General features: G+C 40.6%; 1 protein-coding gene across 6 annotated transcripts in view; it reads left to right on the top strand.

The window, feature by feature from the left end:
• The window catches only part of TP73 (tumor protein p73), a 1,605,115-nt gene that overhangs the window by 1,437,186 nt on the left and 151,748 nt on the right, over nt 1-16,181 (top strand). For 4 of the 6 annotated variants that reach the window (XM_044062957.1, XM_044062959.1, XM_044062961.1 and 1 more), the window contains one exon: nt 15,480-15,592. In XM_044062957.1, the coding sequence (XP_043918892.1) occupies nt 15,480-15,592 (113 nt within the window). The remainder of the gene's footprint in view (nt 1-15,479; nt 15,593-16,181) is intronic. The other 2 variants (XM_044062958.1, XM_044062960.1) reach the window with 1 other exon arrangement.

The following is a 16,181-nucleotide window of genomic DNA, read 5'->3' as shown; positions in this document are numbered from 1 at the left end:
CTGAAACACAAATGTCTGTCATTACTTTCTGACTTCTGTCTTTAATTATTCACCAATAATTTGGCAGAAAACCAAAGTTTTATGAAAAACAGATCTAAAATATGAGGTATAAATCTGTACAGTTGAGAGGTATGTTTCCACACTACCCCCTTTACTAGAAACTGAACCACAATCTAGCACATATGTGTCATAATACACACACACACACACACACACACACACACACACACACACACACACACACACACACACACACACAGAGCTTTGCTAAGATGTGTTATAGCATATGGAAGCTATAAAACCATTTCAAAAACTTCCAGCCTTCCAGGGTAGCAATTAGTTCATCCCTAAGGACAATAAAGTAGGATTCCTAGTCCTGGTTTTCATAGACATTTTTGTCTCTGGCTGCAATCAGAACTGTAAGATGCAATCTTTATGGCCTAAACCAGGTAATTTAATTTCAGACTATTTGTCAAAGTTACATGGACTGAGATTAACCTTTTCTCTACCAGTATCCTCTGTTACAATATATTCATTTCAACAGTTACAATACAGTCTGACATACAGGCATATTTCTTTTCTGTCCAGCAGGACCCACTGTGGTACATTTTTAAAACAAGACGCTTTACAAATACATTTTCAACACAAGCACCTATACAAATCTGTTTGATATACAAATGACATATAATTCTTCACAAAACTCCAGCTAGCTGTGCTGGCGTATGTTACACATCCACTGCCCTACTTCTACTGGCATAGCTGGCAATACCTCACATCATCACACTAGTATTGTTTCAATCTTTGATGTTAGGCAGAAGTACTCCTTCAGCACCCTCAATGTGCCTAGTAATGACTCATTCTTCTATTTGTACAGAGTTACATGTATCAGTTACATATCTAAGTACGATTGTAAATTCTTTTTTATAAGACCTGTTCCTCTTACTACTATTGGAACTGTCTGGGTATCCTTCTTCCACACTGCCATCATTTCTGCCTGCAAATCCTTGTATTTTATGACTTTGTGTCTCTCCATACATAAGACACTGTAGTCAGTGGGTGTAGCAATTTCAATGATCAATGCTATTTTTGTCTTCTTTTCATGGACTACTATATCTGGTTTTCTTGCAAGTAAAGACAAGTAGTCCACTATCTTGGGCCACCAATATTAACCTTTTGTCTTTTGGTTTAAATTCACCTCTGCTTAACCATTCCTGTCTTTGATCCTGATCAACATGAGGCCGTTCCAAGAGTTTCCTATACTTGCAAATATATTTATGCATTTTCCACATTTCTTGCCTTCTCATCTGATCTTTCACCGTATATTCTTTCTTCTGTTTTGTGGCACATTCAATTGCTGCCTGATTTTTATCTACTTTTGGTTTGATTTCCTTTCCCACTTGACACCAAGCAGGGAAGTCATCTTAGACGTATTCTCCTTATTTTTCAAAATTTTCACTACTTTTGGGTCTTGTGAGGTCAGCAGATATGTATGCATTCCCACAATTGCAGATCTATACATGTAATCAGTTTCTAGGAGGCCCATATCTCCTTCATAATGGAGAGTATATAGTCTTGGTATGCACTGATTTTTACAAATTATTTGATGAGCATGAAGCATCCTTCTTGTTTTCCTGACCAACCAATCCAACACATTTTGGGGACAGTCAGTCACTCCAAAACTGTAAGTTATGACATGAAGAGCAAATTGGTTTATAGCTTGAACTTTGTTACTAGATGTCAACACTGTTTTCAGTATTAATTTAAGTCTTCTAAAGTATTTCTTACTAAGTTTCATTCGTTTATAGGTTCATAGGTTCATAGGTAGGTAGTAGGCTATTGGCCCTAGGGCCTGTATAAGCCTAGCCAAAAAGGTACCCTGGCTTTCACCACCCAAGAAAATTATTTTCCTGTGCCCCTGTTCAGCAGAGCCACAAAAGTGATCTTCGGGGTGAATTTCCTATCTCCCATCCAGTCATCAAGATTTTTCTTGAAGAGTGCTAATGATGAGCTTTGTTTGATATAGATAGGTAGTTTGTTCCAGAGTATGGGAAGCCTCAGGGACAGGAATCTATCCCTCCAGCATGTTCTGATTATTGTGGTGAAAAGGTTTAGGTCCCTAGAGCGTGTAGTTCAGAGGAATTGGGATTTTTTTTAAGTGGAGCATGTCCAGCAGCTCTGGGTTTGACATAGCTTTGTATGTTAGGCAGAGATCTCCTCTGAGTAGGTGATATGTGGTGAAGTAAAGCTAGAGTTTTTTGAGACGGTCTGCGTAAGGCATCTGTTTGAGGCCAGTAATCCTCTTTGTGAGGTATGTCTGCTGCCTTTCCAGTTGTAGATGTCTTGTGATGTACATACCAAAAAGGGTGCTGTATTCTATAATGGGTCTAATGAGTGATGAGTAGAGGGGAAAAATGACCTCTTTTTTCCTGGATGAGAAACCTTTTGTGATGAGGTGTGCCATGTAGAAGGATTTCCTGACTACTGTGGCAATGTGATTATCAAAGGAGAGACTACTGTCCACCTGTGTCCCAAGGTCTCTTATCACACTTTTGGTGTTAAGTAGACTACTGCCTATGTGGTAGTTCATGGGTAGAGTTTTTACTAAAAGGGATGACAATTCACTTTTTGGCACTGAGCTTGAGACCATGGCTTTGACACCAGGCATCTGTCTCAGTGAGGCCCTTTTGTAGGATGTCCACATTGTTAGGAGTTTTGATTATGGCTCCTAGTTTGCAGTCATCTATGAACTTCGTTAGCCAAAGACCTTCTGTGTTAGCCTGTACTTCAGAGAAGTAGATACCAAACAGGAGAGGACCCAGAACTGAACCCTGTGGTACTCCACTTGTCACTGGTCTGAAGTCGGATTTGGAGTCTGCTACTTTCACAGTGTGGGTTCTGTCAGTGAGCCAGTTGGCAACCCATCTTGTGACATAGGGATTTATACCTATTTTAGTGAGTTTATCTATAATTCCAGAGTGGAGGATGGTGTCAAAAGCCATAGCGGAGTCTAGATAGGCTGTGTGAACCACCTTACCCTCATCTACGGCTTTGATGACAGCTTCAAAGAAGTCTATCAGGTTTAGGAGACATGATCTGCCTTTTACAAACCTGAACTGGGTGGAGTCCAGAGTTTAGAGATTACCAATGTCATTTTTTATAAGTTCCATGATGATACATTCCACAGCTTTGCAGACCAGGCTCGTCAGGCTAATGGGGCGGTAGTTCCCAGGGTCCGTGGTGGCTTCCCCTTTGTGTAGTGGGATGACCGCCGCTGTGCGCCATTCAGTGGGCACAAAGTCTGAGGTAAGGCTATGATTGAACATGGTACTTAGGTGGGGTGCCAGTTCGTTTTGTAGTTTGTGTAGAACACAGACTGGGATGTTGTCAGGTCCCATGGATGCTGTGTTCTTAGCTTTGAAGAGTGCGGCTTTTACCTCTGCAGCCGTGATTACAGGAACTTTGCATTCTTCCAGTATAGAGATGGGCCCTTTAGGGGATGAGAGGGGGGGGTAAGTTTGTACTGAAACTATCTGCCAGGATATTGGCAATATCAATTGGTTCTGTGTATTTAGTGCCATTGTGCTGTAACTCAGAGCAGATCTGAGTGTTGCCATTGAGATTCTTGACATATCTATAGAATGCTTTGTTGTTGTCTTTAGAATCAGTGGCGATTTTGTTTTCATAACTAGCTTTGGAGGATTTTATGAGGAATCTCAGCTTCTTACTGAGGCTGACCAGGGAGTTCCTCCAGTCATGGGATTTTACTCTTTTTTGCAACAGTTTCTTTCTTCTGGTGTAGAGTTTGTTTATGGCAGGGGACCACCAGATTGGCTTCCTTTTTTTGGAGGATAGCATCTTGGTTCTGTTAGGGATTGCATGATCCATGCACTCGTGTAAGTGCTTAGAAAAGTGCATTTGTGTAGGATTCAGCAGTCGTACCTCTATTGTCCATCTGCATGGGTGTCATGAAGTTTGCCACTTCTGTCTTAAGAAGCATGAAGTTGGCTTTGTAGAAATTTTTTTACAGTGGTTTCCCTAATGGGGGGTTGGGTGGGGGCAGGATGTGGATGTCTAGGGTGATTAGCTTGTGGTCGGATCTGACCAACGAGGAATTAACCTCTGGTGTGGAACACCGGTTGCCCATGTTGGTAATGACCAGGTCTAGGATATTGCTACCCCTGGTGGGGGTGTGGATAAGTTGATCCAAGGCATTGGAATTTATGATTTCCAGAAAACATTGAGTAAAAGAGTTGGTACATGAGTAGTTGTCCCAGTTAATGGAGGGTAGTTGAAATCGCCTATTATAAGGGTGTTAGGTTGTACCCTAATATTTTCCAGTATATCAAGAAAAGAGGAGTGGGAATCCTGGGGCATGGTGGGGGATCTGTAGCCATAGCCGGCCTTAGGCATAGGCCAACTAGGCAGCCACCTAGGGCGCCGGTCTAGCAGGGGCGCTTTTCCAGTATTTATTTGGTATAGGTAGACCAGGATGGGGGCACCAGGTAATGTGGTGGGGGGCGCCGTGGAGCCCTTTTGCCTAGGGCACCAGTTGACCTAGGGCTGCTAATGTCTGTAGCAAGCTGCAATTTAAATTGCGGTCTTGCCCAGAGTTAGTTGCACTTGGATAATCTCAGATGCATTATGCTGAGCAACTAGCCTGGAGGTGTGGCTATCCTTAATGAATATGGACACGCCTCCACGTTTAGTGTTTCGGTCCAGGTTAGGTGGCCGAAAGGTGTGGTATGAATTATAGCCTCGTAATGCAGGGGTGCTCTCTGGAGCCTTGAACCAGGTCTCTTTCACTGCACAGATGTTGATGTTCTCCATTTTAAGGAATGCCTCAAGTGAGTGCATTTTGAGGTTTAGACTTCTAGAATTGAGTAGCATTACCCTCAGATTTTGCTTGCTTGTACCTGTTATGGTGGTGAATTTCTGCCTAAAAAAGGCACTATAGGGGTGGAAAGAGCCTTAGCCAGTTTTCGAAATCCCAAGGGCGACAGGTGCAAGGCCATCTCTGGCAAAGCATCGTGGTCTGTCAATCATGTCATCCCAGGCCAACAGATACTAGATCCCCTTAGAATGACACCAGAAGCTTAGCCAATTGTTGAAGTCAATCATTTTGTCCTTGTACTGTGGTATCATTCTGGGTGATGGTAGGATGCTGCTGAGAGCTAGGGTCATACCTGCCTGGGCTACAAGATCAGACAGCTCCTCCATGTCTCTTTTCATGTAGTCCAGGGAGGTACATCTCAGGTCATTCACACCAACATGGACAATGACAGAGTCATATTTGTACTTGTTGTGGAGTGACCTGAGTGCGTGCATTATGTGGAGGATCCTGGCCCCTGACAGGTAACTGACAGTAACTTTCTCCTTGTTTAGCCTAGTGAGTGGAACATCAGTGTGCCTGACTATAGAGTCAGCTATGACTAGAGTGCTGGGTACGTTGTTATGCCTTATGGGCTGTGGTTGCGTGGCACACTGAGTTTGTGGGCTATTTGTCATTTGGGTTGTGTTGGTGGGTGGACGTTGCTTGTGTTTCTGCCTTGGAGGTCCCTGTTGCTTGGGCAGATTTTTATTGAGAGCATCCACAAATGTAGGTGTGTGTTTTGTGTTTCTATGTGTGTGTTTTTGTGGTGTAGGTTTTGAGGTACTATGTGATGAGTGTGGTGTGGTGCAAGTGTTTACCTTCTTCTCTTGACTGTCTAGTCCAGTTTGGCTATATAAGTGCATCTCTCACAGGTTGTAGTGTTGGGTAGTAGGAGGAGAGGGTTGTCTGTGTACATGAGGCAATTGCTGCATTGCCCCAAGATGGCCAGAGTCATCAGGTAGACAGGAGAAAACACCGGGAGCTGATCCTTAGACATGCCTGGATAAGTGCGTATTTATTAAGTACTAAAAACTGTTTTCCTCTAGACAAGTGAAGAAAGTTGAGTGCAGTAGTAATTTGTAGCTTATTTAGTGCTTACAATGAGTTCTGAATGTGTGCTGAGCTCAAACAAACAAAGTTGATTGCTAAAATTAAAAAACTGGCTAGTTCTAATGGAAAATTCGAAGAGCAGACTTTATGGCACTGGGAATAGTTTCACCCTAGCTAAGCGGCGATGCATAAAGTGTTTTTTTTTTTTTTTACATAAGCTACCTAGTGCTTACCACTCCCACTGATAAGCTAGAAGGCTTCCCTCCAACACAGAAAGGCTTGCGGGCTCAGAAACTTACAAACAGCCCTGGATACAGCAAATCTGTATCTGGACTAGACTACTTACAGGAAAGCCAGGAAACAAGCTTAGACATTTTTTTTTGTTCATGTTTTATTGTTGATCCTTCATCAATTTTCAAATATTTATATACTCCTTCTTGCTCAAGTTCTTTTATATCACATTCCTGTCCCAAACTGATGGTTTTGTGGTGCTACAGCTTTCCTGCTTTAAAGGCTGCTTTTGCATATTTATCAGATGAAATTACTTTCTTATATCATCAGAAAAAGTTTTGACTACTTGCAGTTGTGCTTTCAGGTCCTCATCTGATGAACTATACAGTTTTAAATCAGCTACAAAAAGAAGATGAGAAGTCTTTACACTTTGTTGTTTTCTGGGAGCCAAATTGTAGCCATGACCTAATCTATTGAGTAGACAGCTTAATGGGTTAAGGACAAGACAAAAGAGCAGCGGTGACATTTAATCACCCTGGAATTTCACCCTTTGAATTTTTATCTATAGAATATTAATTTTTCCTTTACCATGGTTTAACTGCAGAGTGGTTTGCCACTGTTGCATGGTTGCTGTAATGTAATTGAGCAGTGTAGGGTCTATCTTATACATTTTTAAGCACTCTTTTATCCATGACTGTTAGATGCTGTCAGATGCTTTTTTGTAGTCTATCCATGCCATAGTTAGTCTTCCCATTTTTACAGTTCACCATTATGACTTTATTCAACAACAAATGATCCTTTGTTCCATATGACTTTCTTTTATTACCCTTTTGTTATATTGCCATGATTGAGTTTTCTTCTAAATGACTATAAACTCTGTTGGCATCAATTCCAGTGTATAGTTTATACAATGTCAGAAGGCGAGTTATTGGTGTATAGTTTTTAGGATAGTTTGCAGGTTCGTTGTTAAGTAGCAGTATTGTTTTTCCTGTTGTTAACCAGGTTTTTTGGGGTGCAAATACAAATATTTCTTACTCATAGCTAAATCTTCATGTAAAGATGTTAATACTTTTATCCAGAAGTTAGGTACTGCAAATGGGCCTGGGGTTTTCTAGTTAAGAGATTTTTTTAACTTTGTTTCCATTTCTCTGGCCATTTCATCATCCCATTTAATATACTGTACATTTGAATTTCTTATTCCTTCTTCTGCTTCTTGTATCCACAGGATCCTCATAGATATTTCTCCAAAATGTATATATTTCTTCTTTTTTCAGTGGTGTTTCAATTCCTTTTGCCTTGTTTCCCAATTCTCTATAAAACGTTTTCAGTCATCAGTAAAGTGCTTATTTTGAACTTTATATTTATCTGCATATATTTTAAGTTTTCCTGCCTGTACCGATACTTTTAGTTTATTATTTGCAATAGTGCATGATAGATCCTGATCTGTTCTGATACTGCGCATTGTGTTTATCACATCTATATCTCTGAGTATTTTTGCTGATCTGTTCCCTTTTCTATACTCTTTTTAAAAGTGAGATCTCTTGTCTTAATTGCTTTATAGTTTTCTCTATTTGATACTTCAATGATGGCATTCAATTTCTCCTCTTCCTTTCCCTTACTGCCCTGTGTTTTTGTGGTAAGACTTTATCTGTTCTTAATTTACCTGCGCAGTAATATATCATATTTACTTCTGTTACATTGCATGAGTATCTATGGACAAATAACTGTGTTCATTTGTTTTATCAAACTTCTAACTTTTTGGGTTTTATTGACTTTCTGTAAGTCTGTTTCTTTCATTGATCTTAATATTTCTATCCATCTCTATTAAATCAAGCATCTCTTCTCTTAGATCATTTTCTTCTAAACTGAGGGTGCATTCTTTGTTCTCCAATTCCTGTGGGCATTCTGTAGAAAGTTCCAGAACATCTTCCTGTGCTACATTCTCTTCAGTTTCATCCTGTGTCATCCATTGCTCTTTTGTAAGGGAACTCACTGACCTATCACTGAACAACATTGACGGAATCAGAGTTGCCCCAGTTTCCTGTTCCTTTGCTTGCTGTGCAACTCCAACTGAATGTTTGTATTGGTTTCCTATGGAAGGCTTCAAAGTATCTTCTAATGGCAACTGATCAGATGTTTCCCACTCCACTGGGTTCTCCTTAATTTTGGGATCCATTGCTCTATCCTGCTCTGAGTTAGATTTTCCACACTAAATCCTTCACTTTGCAGATAATCCATAACCTCAGTTTTTATTTAACTTCTCCATTACTAATCCTCTTTTCTACTTTTCCTCTTTGTTTTCTTATTTTTTGTATTGTAAAATGTTCCATGTCTGGATTCCTTTGCCCATATTTCTCTTCAGATATCATTGGTGCTACTCTTTTTGTATTGATTAGTTTTGCTTTCTCCTTTCCGTAAATACTGCACCATGTTAAATCTCTTTTTCTTTCCCATGTTCATATTCCTCCTTCAGATGTCTCCTGCTCCTCCTGTTTCTCCTTACTTTGGGAACTCATTGTTCCATAATCTCTGTTAGACTTTCTACACTAACTCCTTCACTTTGCAAGTAATCCATAACTTCAGCTTCTATTTTTTTTTAACTTCTACTTTATTAATCTTCTGTTCTGCATCCCCACTTTGTGATCTTATTTTTTATTCTGAAATTTTCCGTATCTGAATGCCTTTGCATGTATTTCTCTTTAAATATCTTTGGGGCATCTTTTTTTTATATTGATTAATTTGGCTTTCGCCTTTGCATAAATATTGCACTGTATCAGATCTCTCTTTCTTTCCCATGTCCATATATTACTTTTTATACCTTTCAAAAATTTCTAAATTGTGTTCTTTATATTTTTGCACTTCCTCAGGCTCGGCTCTTTTCTTTCCAAATGGTCCAAGGTTTCTTGGTCTGTATAATGTTTTTCATGAATCTGATGAACAAAAACGTTTACTTGAAGCTTCTGACGGTTTTTCTTGTGGAAGTATTTTTCTTTCGTCTAATTTCTCCCTTAATCTTTTTGTATATCTTCTATCTGAAAATACTGGGCTTCTTCCATAATAGTAACAGTACATAATTTCTTTCTTATCTTCAACAGTCCACTCTATTGTCTTTATGGCTCTTTTTTGGCTTATCAATTTTTGTGATTTTTGTGGACTACTACTTCCTTCTACAACAAGGGGGCTGTCCTCACCCTGAGCCTGGCCTAGCCCCATTGTAGGAATGTTTCTGTGTCTTGAGGATTCTGTGCTGTCATTCTTTCCAGTCCTTGCACCAGTCTGTCTACAAAGATTTGACACTATTTATCCTGGGTCTTGTGCACCCAGCTGTCTTTTTTTAATTTTAACCTACTTCTGTCCTTGATATATGCTATATAAAATACAGTCTATATATCAGTGTCATCTTGGTGAGATTTTGTGAAAAACAGAGTCCACCTCATGAATGTACTCACCAAGACTTGAGGATTTATTCAATTCCAGCAATACTACTCTCCTTTCATTGTTGATTTATCATCTCTACATTAAGACCCAGTCTCTAAAAGCTGCAATGTGAGCAAAAGACATTGTCAAAAAAGTGTATTTAGACATACTGACATTGTGATTATAATATTGGATGTATTACAAGTGCCGTATGTGTAAGAGAAAATTACTGCACATATCATGGGAAACCCGCTCAGAGTTTGAGAACATTCAGAAATGTAACAGTTAGAGCTGCCATTAGATGATGATTGCATAATTGCATATGCCCACTGAGTGACGCACAGCAACGGTTATCCCACTCCACAAAGGGGGAGCCACCACGGACCCCGGGAACTACCGCCCCATTAGCCTGATGAGCCTGGTCTGCAAGGCTATGGAATGTATCATCATGGAACTTATAAACAATGACATTGGTAATCTCCAAACTCTGGACCCTACCCAGTTTGGGTTTGTAAAAGGCAGATCATGTCTCCTAAACCTGATAAACTTCTTTGAAGCAGTCACCAAAGCCGCAGATGAGGGTTAGGTGGTACACGCAGCCTGTCTAGATCTCGCCAAGGCTTTCAACACCATCCCCCACTCTGGAATTATAGATAAACTCACTAAACTAGGTATAAATCCCTATGTCACAAGATGGGTTGCCAACTGGCTCACTGACAGAACCCACACTGTGAAAGTAGCAGACTCTAAATCCAACTTCAGACCAGTGACAAGTGGAGTACCACAGTGTTCAGTCCTGGGTCCTCTCCTGTTTGGTATCTACTTCTCTGAAGTACAGGCTAACACAGAAGGTCTTTGGCTAACAAAGTTCACAGATGACTGCAAACTAGGAGTCATAATCAAAACTCCTAATGATGTGGACATCCTACAAAAGGGCCTCACTGAGACAGATGCCTGGTGTCAAAGCCATGGCCTCAAGCTCAGTGCCAAAAAGTGCTTTGTCATCCCTTTTGGTAAAACCTATACCCAGAAACTACCACATAGGCAGTAGTCTACTTAACACCAGAAATGTGATAAGAGACCTTGGGACATAGGTGGACAGTAGTCTCTCCTTTGATAATCACATCGCCACAGTAGTCAGGAAATCCTTCTATGTGGCATACCTTATCACAAAAGGTTTCTCATCCAGGAAAAAAGAGGTCATTGTTCCCCTCTATTCATCACTCATTAGACCCATTATAGAGTACAATGCCCCTTTTGGTACGTACCTCACAAGGCATCTACAACAACTGGAAAGGTCGCTGAAATACCTCACAAAGAGGATTACCAGCCTCAAACAGATGCCCTACACAGACTGTCTCAAAAAACTCCAGCTTTATTCCATCGCATATCGCCTACTCAGAGGCGATCTCTGCTTAAGATACAAAGCTATGTCAAACCCAGAGCTGTTGGACATGCTCCACTTAAAGAAATCCCAATCCCTCCAAGCTACATGCTCTAGGGATCTAAACATTGTCACCACAATAAACAGAACATGCTGGAGGAATAGATTCCTGTCCCAGAGACTTCCCATACTCTGGAACAAACTACCTATCTATATCAAACAAAGCTCCTCATTAGCAATCTTCAAGAAAAATCTTGATGATTGGATGGGAGATAAGAAATTCACCCTGGGGCTCACTTCTTTGGCTCTGCTCGACAGGGGCACAGGAAAATGATTTTCCTGGGTGGCATTTGGCTATGCTTATATAGGTCCTAGGGTCAATAGCCTAGTACCTACCTATGAACCTATAATATTGCTGTCAGCTTAAGAAATGAATTGCGATTGGAAAAAATATTCCAGAAGGTACTACCTAAACTGAGTATACTTTGTTTCATGTATATAAATTAGTTTTCATAGTTTGCCAAGTTAATTTGCTTCTTGTGTAATCTCAGTATTTACTAATGTATTCTTGACAATAAAACTTGTTGCCACAACATGATTTTATGCCTCAGTGAATTTACTTTGACATGGACAGTGATGTCCTGACTGAAATCACTGTTGCAGTATTCATAATGGATGAGTTATCACCACTGATGTCCAGCTGGAATACCAAAGCTTTAACTACCCAGGATCATATGTTCAAAATGTGACCTCAACTCATAAGCATAGGAGTATATAGGCAGATATACAAGAGTAATTCCTCAGATTACCTCACCTCCAGCCCAAACACAAGCCACATAAACATTGGTCGGTTTGTCATTTGGTTGTTGGGACTTTTGCTTTGAGTAAAAAGGTAAGTGCCCTATTGGGGAACCATACTTTGCTTTTCTAAAGTGTTTTTGATTACTAGAATTAAATATCAGCTAGGAGGGGGAAGTGTGAGTGGGGTAGGCAAATTCCATTCCTTTCTGCTTAGGAGTGGAACATGACTACAAGGCCTGTTCCAATCCCAGTCCTTTCTACTTAAGCATTGTAGTCTAGTTTGTCCTTCTTCAATACCTTTCTGAAGAGCCAATGTCTTATATGCTTGACCCACTCCAAGAAAGCAGATTTCCCTTATCCATAAGTATCACTGCTGCTTAAGAAGAAGCTTAAAAGCCCTAGGCCAGAAACTCAGTCAGTTCCCCCTTGTAGGAGATTCCTTAAGTTTTATGCTGATCATCTCAGTTTCAGTTTCTTGCTTGCCTTTTGGGCTTTCCACAGCCCCAAGAGTTTTCACAGTGTCTGGCACCAGTAATTACCTTCTGTCAAACACAGGGAATCAATATTTATCCCTACATAGATGACTTGTTAATCCAAACTTCCTCTCCTCAGATACTCCTGCAACTTCTCCAACTAATCTTCAACCTCATCTCACAACTGGGGTTCATGTTCAACCACAAGAAGTCCACCCTGCAGACAACTAAGAACTTAGTTTTCCTGGGTTGCAGACTGGACACCAAAAAGATCCAGACCTATCTTCTTCAGGAAAAAGTGCAGAGCCTTACAGATCGCTTTTACAACCTGACCTCCAGCAGCAAATGTTCTGCAAGAGAAATACTAAGGCCCTTAGGACTCATGGCAGCAACTATTCCAATGCTCCCTCTAGCCAAACTACATATGAAGAAAATCCAGTGACACCTGAAAACAGTTTGGTGCCAGCACTCTTATCCTCTAGATACAATAATCCTCTATTACCTTGTCTCAGGAAAGCCTTCTCTTAGTGGAGGGACCAGGTGATGCTCATCCCAGGACTTCCCTTCACCACAGCATTTTCAGTTCAAGAAATGCACACAGATGCCTCTGAGAAGGCATGGGGAGCCTGGACAGAGCAGCCAAAATTATTAAAGAACCACATCAACATGAAGACGATGAGGGCCCTAATCCAAGCTCTTCAAGTCATTTCTCATATCTAGAGGACAGGCCCCATAAGAGTGTTTACAGAGAATACCACCGCCATGTGGTACATAAACAAATAGGTCTTACAAATGTTGTAGATTACCATAGACTGCCTTGAAGATTGCCATCCAGAAAAACGTGTGTTTTAGCCACATACATTCCATCAAAGGTGCAGTAAGCAAGACCGTAGAGGATCCTCATGAATGGACCCGGAACAGATGGGCCTTCCTAGACTTCCTGCAAATGGGGACACTTCAGATAGATATCTTTGTTTCAGAGACCAACAAACAGCTCCCCCTCTTTTGCACCAGGGGCCTTTACCCCTGAGCCTGCAGGACAGATGCTTTCAGCTTTCAATGGACAACAAGACTCTTCTATGCCTTCCCTTCTCTACTTCTCATAACAAGGATTCTTCCGAAAGCTCAAAAGATAAAAGCCAAAACATTTGCTAGTTATCCCCTTCTGGACAAAACAACATTGTTTTCCTCTTATCTTAAATGTCACCAGGTGCGGTTACCACAAACTGCCACTACAAGCAGATCTCATCACACAGCCGAAGGAGTCACTTCTACACTCCAGCCTGTCATCCTTGAACCTAACTCTGCGGATGATAGTGTTTCAATTCCTTACAGAAACCACATTTCAGAGGACATAATTAAGGTTTTCCAAGAAGCCAGGAGACCCACCACTCTAAAATCCTACATAGTCAAATAGAAGAGATTTTCCTTTAGGTGCCACAGAAATGGACAGGACACCAACAAATCACAGGTACCTTCCACACTAAAACATCTATGTAAGCTCATATATACAGGTCTGGCCTACTTTTCAATTGAAGCCCACCTGTCAGGCATGTCTGCATGTCTTCACCTCAATACATCTGTTATGTACAGACGTGAGGTCGCATTATTCTTTAAAGGGATGCTGCATCTTAGACTACCAAGGAAGCCCATAATCCCTCCTTGGGACCTCAGCGTCATGCTAGAAAAAATTAGTTTGTTTCCTTTTGAACCAGCAGTCTTAGTAAGCCTCAAATTCTGCACCTGGAAACTATTCTCCTTCAAGCTCTTAATTCAGCTAGGAGAGTCTCAGAGCTTCAAACTCTTATGACCATCCCTCCCCTTCTTACTTTTAACAAGGATGGGGTGACCTGGAGAGCTAACCCTTCATTCATGCCTAAAGTATTGAAAAAACTATTACTTAACCACAACCATAAAGCTCCCTATTTTTTTTACAACCCACAGAACAGGAGGAAAAGATTGCTACACTCTTTAGATGTTCACAGTCAGTTAAGACTCTGTATAGACAAAACCAAATCTATTAGAAAATCTGACCAACTGTTTGTTTCCTTTATGCACTCCAGATTGGGCCAACCAGTGTTTGAACAAACTATTGAGAATGGGATCTCTAAGGTGACCTCCTCTTGCTATTCTGCACATGGTAAGTCCTTGCCCTCATGCTCTCAAGCTCATCCTAACAGTAGCATCATCTGGGGCCTTCTACAAAGGGAAGGATGCCAAGGCCATACTAGAAGCTGCTACCTGGTCCTCTGAATGCACCTACTCTAAACACTACAGAAATAATGCCTCCTTAAGGTCTAGAGCTGCCTTAACTAAGTTCTCTTGCACAGTTCTGCAGATCACTAACCAGCCACCCTTACATCTCCTTCAGCTCTGGGAATCACCCATTCATTATGAATACTGCAACAGTGGTTTCAGTCAGGACATAGTACAGTTGTATAAGAATGCACCATAACAGTAGATGACCTACTGATCACTGTTGCAGTATTCCTTTCTACCCTCCTGACCCTCTACATTCTTTGTCCATAATCTCATGGTCACTTTTTATTTCTCCCCCCTCTGTCCCTATACTGTAGGCAGCATTTTAGAACAAAAGGGGCCTCCATACCACTTCATGCTTTTCCCCTCCTAGCTGACCATTCTCTCATATTCAGGGGTCCTCAGGCCACTGGTTTAGAGATGGTCTGTGGTATTTCAGTCATATGTCCACCTATATACCCCTACACTTACAAGCTGAGATCACAAGTCAGACGTATGATCTTGAGAAGTTAAAACGTCGGTACCCCGGCTGGACATCAGCGGTGATAATTCATTCATTATGAATACTGCAACAGTGATCAGTAGAACATGTGCTGTTATGGTAAGTTCCTACACAACTCTACTTGCAGCACATTTACAGAGCCAAATGAGTTTTTTTTTTGTCATGAGAAATAAAGAAAAATAATGCACTGCTGCAAAGAATGCAGGCATTTTATGCACTATACTATAATATACATTTTAAATCCACTTGTTAAATATTATATGCAAAGTAAAACGTTAAAAAACCTATGCAGAATGTTTCTAGGATTGTATGTTTTAAGCAAGAATGAAAACAAGGACTCTTTACTAAAGAGCTTAAGACTTGAGGTTATCCTTTTCACCATCACTCAGATACACTGATGTAAAGGTATAAAAGGCAGTGTAAATAAAAGCTAGTGCTAATTTTTTTATCTGTTTTCACTTAGTTGGATCATTTTTGCTTTTCTCTCTGGAGCAGGTTGGAACTGAATTTACTACAATACTTTACAACTTCATGTGCAACAGCAGCTGTGTGGGTGGAATGAACCGACGACCAATACTTATCATCATCACACTGGAGACAAGAGAGTAAGTTACCCATGTACTGCAAGGGGTGCATGTGTACGTGTGTGATGATGGGATGGGAAGATTAGAATGTGCTTCATTACTTATACACATTTTGGGTCTGCAGAAACCATATTGTGATGCTATTATTTATTTGCAATAATACCTTGTTTCAATTTATTGGAAACTCTGAGAGGTACTGTAGCAGTTCAGATTTCCTAGAAAATGTCATCAATATCTGACCAGTTTCATATCGATTTATGTGCTGATAATTATACTTAAGGTAAGTGAATCTGTGGCTTGCCCTTTCTGCTGCTGCTGAAACACCTGGCATTACTTCATTTGAGTGCTCCATATTTTAACCCAGCCTTACTTTCATGTTCCCAGGATTCTTCACAGTTTTCAGCTTCTGTGCCTGATGTCATATATTTCTCACCTGGAAAATTTGCTGACCACTTCCTCCGGGTGTGGCTAGAACTCTAGCAGTTATGTTAATTTTTATTTTTCTATTAGCATTTCTTTGATTTGATTAAATATTAATTCTACCCTAAATAATGGCAGCTCTTTTACTGATGAATGACTTATTAACATTGAGAGGGAACACAAGAAAGTA

Source organism: Protopterus annectens, chromosome 2.part1 (assembly GCF_019279795.1).
Source record: "Protopterus annectens isolate FY-2018-M chromosome 2.part1, PAN1.0, whole genome shotgun sequence".
NCBI classification, from domain to species: domain Eukaryota; kingdom Metazoa; phylum Chordata; order Ceratodontiformes; family Protopteridae; genus Protopterus; species Protopterus annectens.
The sequence above is the reverse complement of the archived record's forward strand: the minus strand, read 5'-3'. Positions and strand labels throughout refer to the sequence as shown.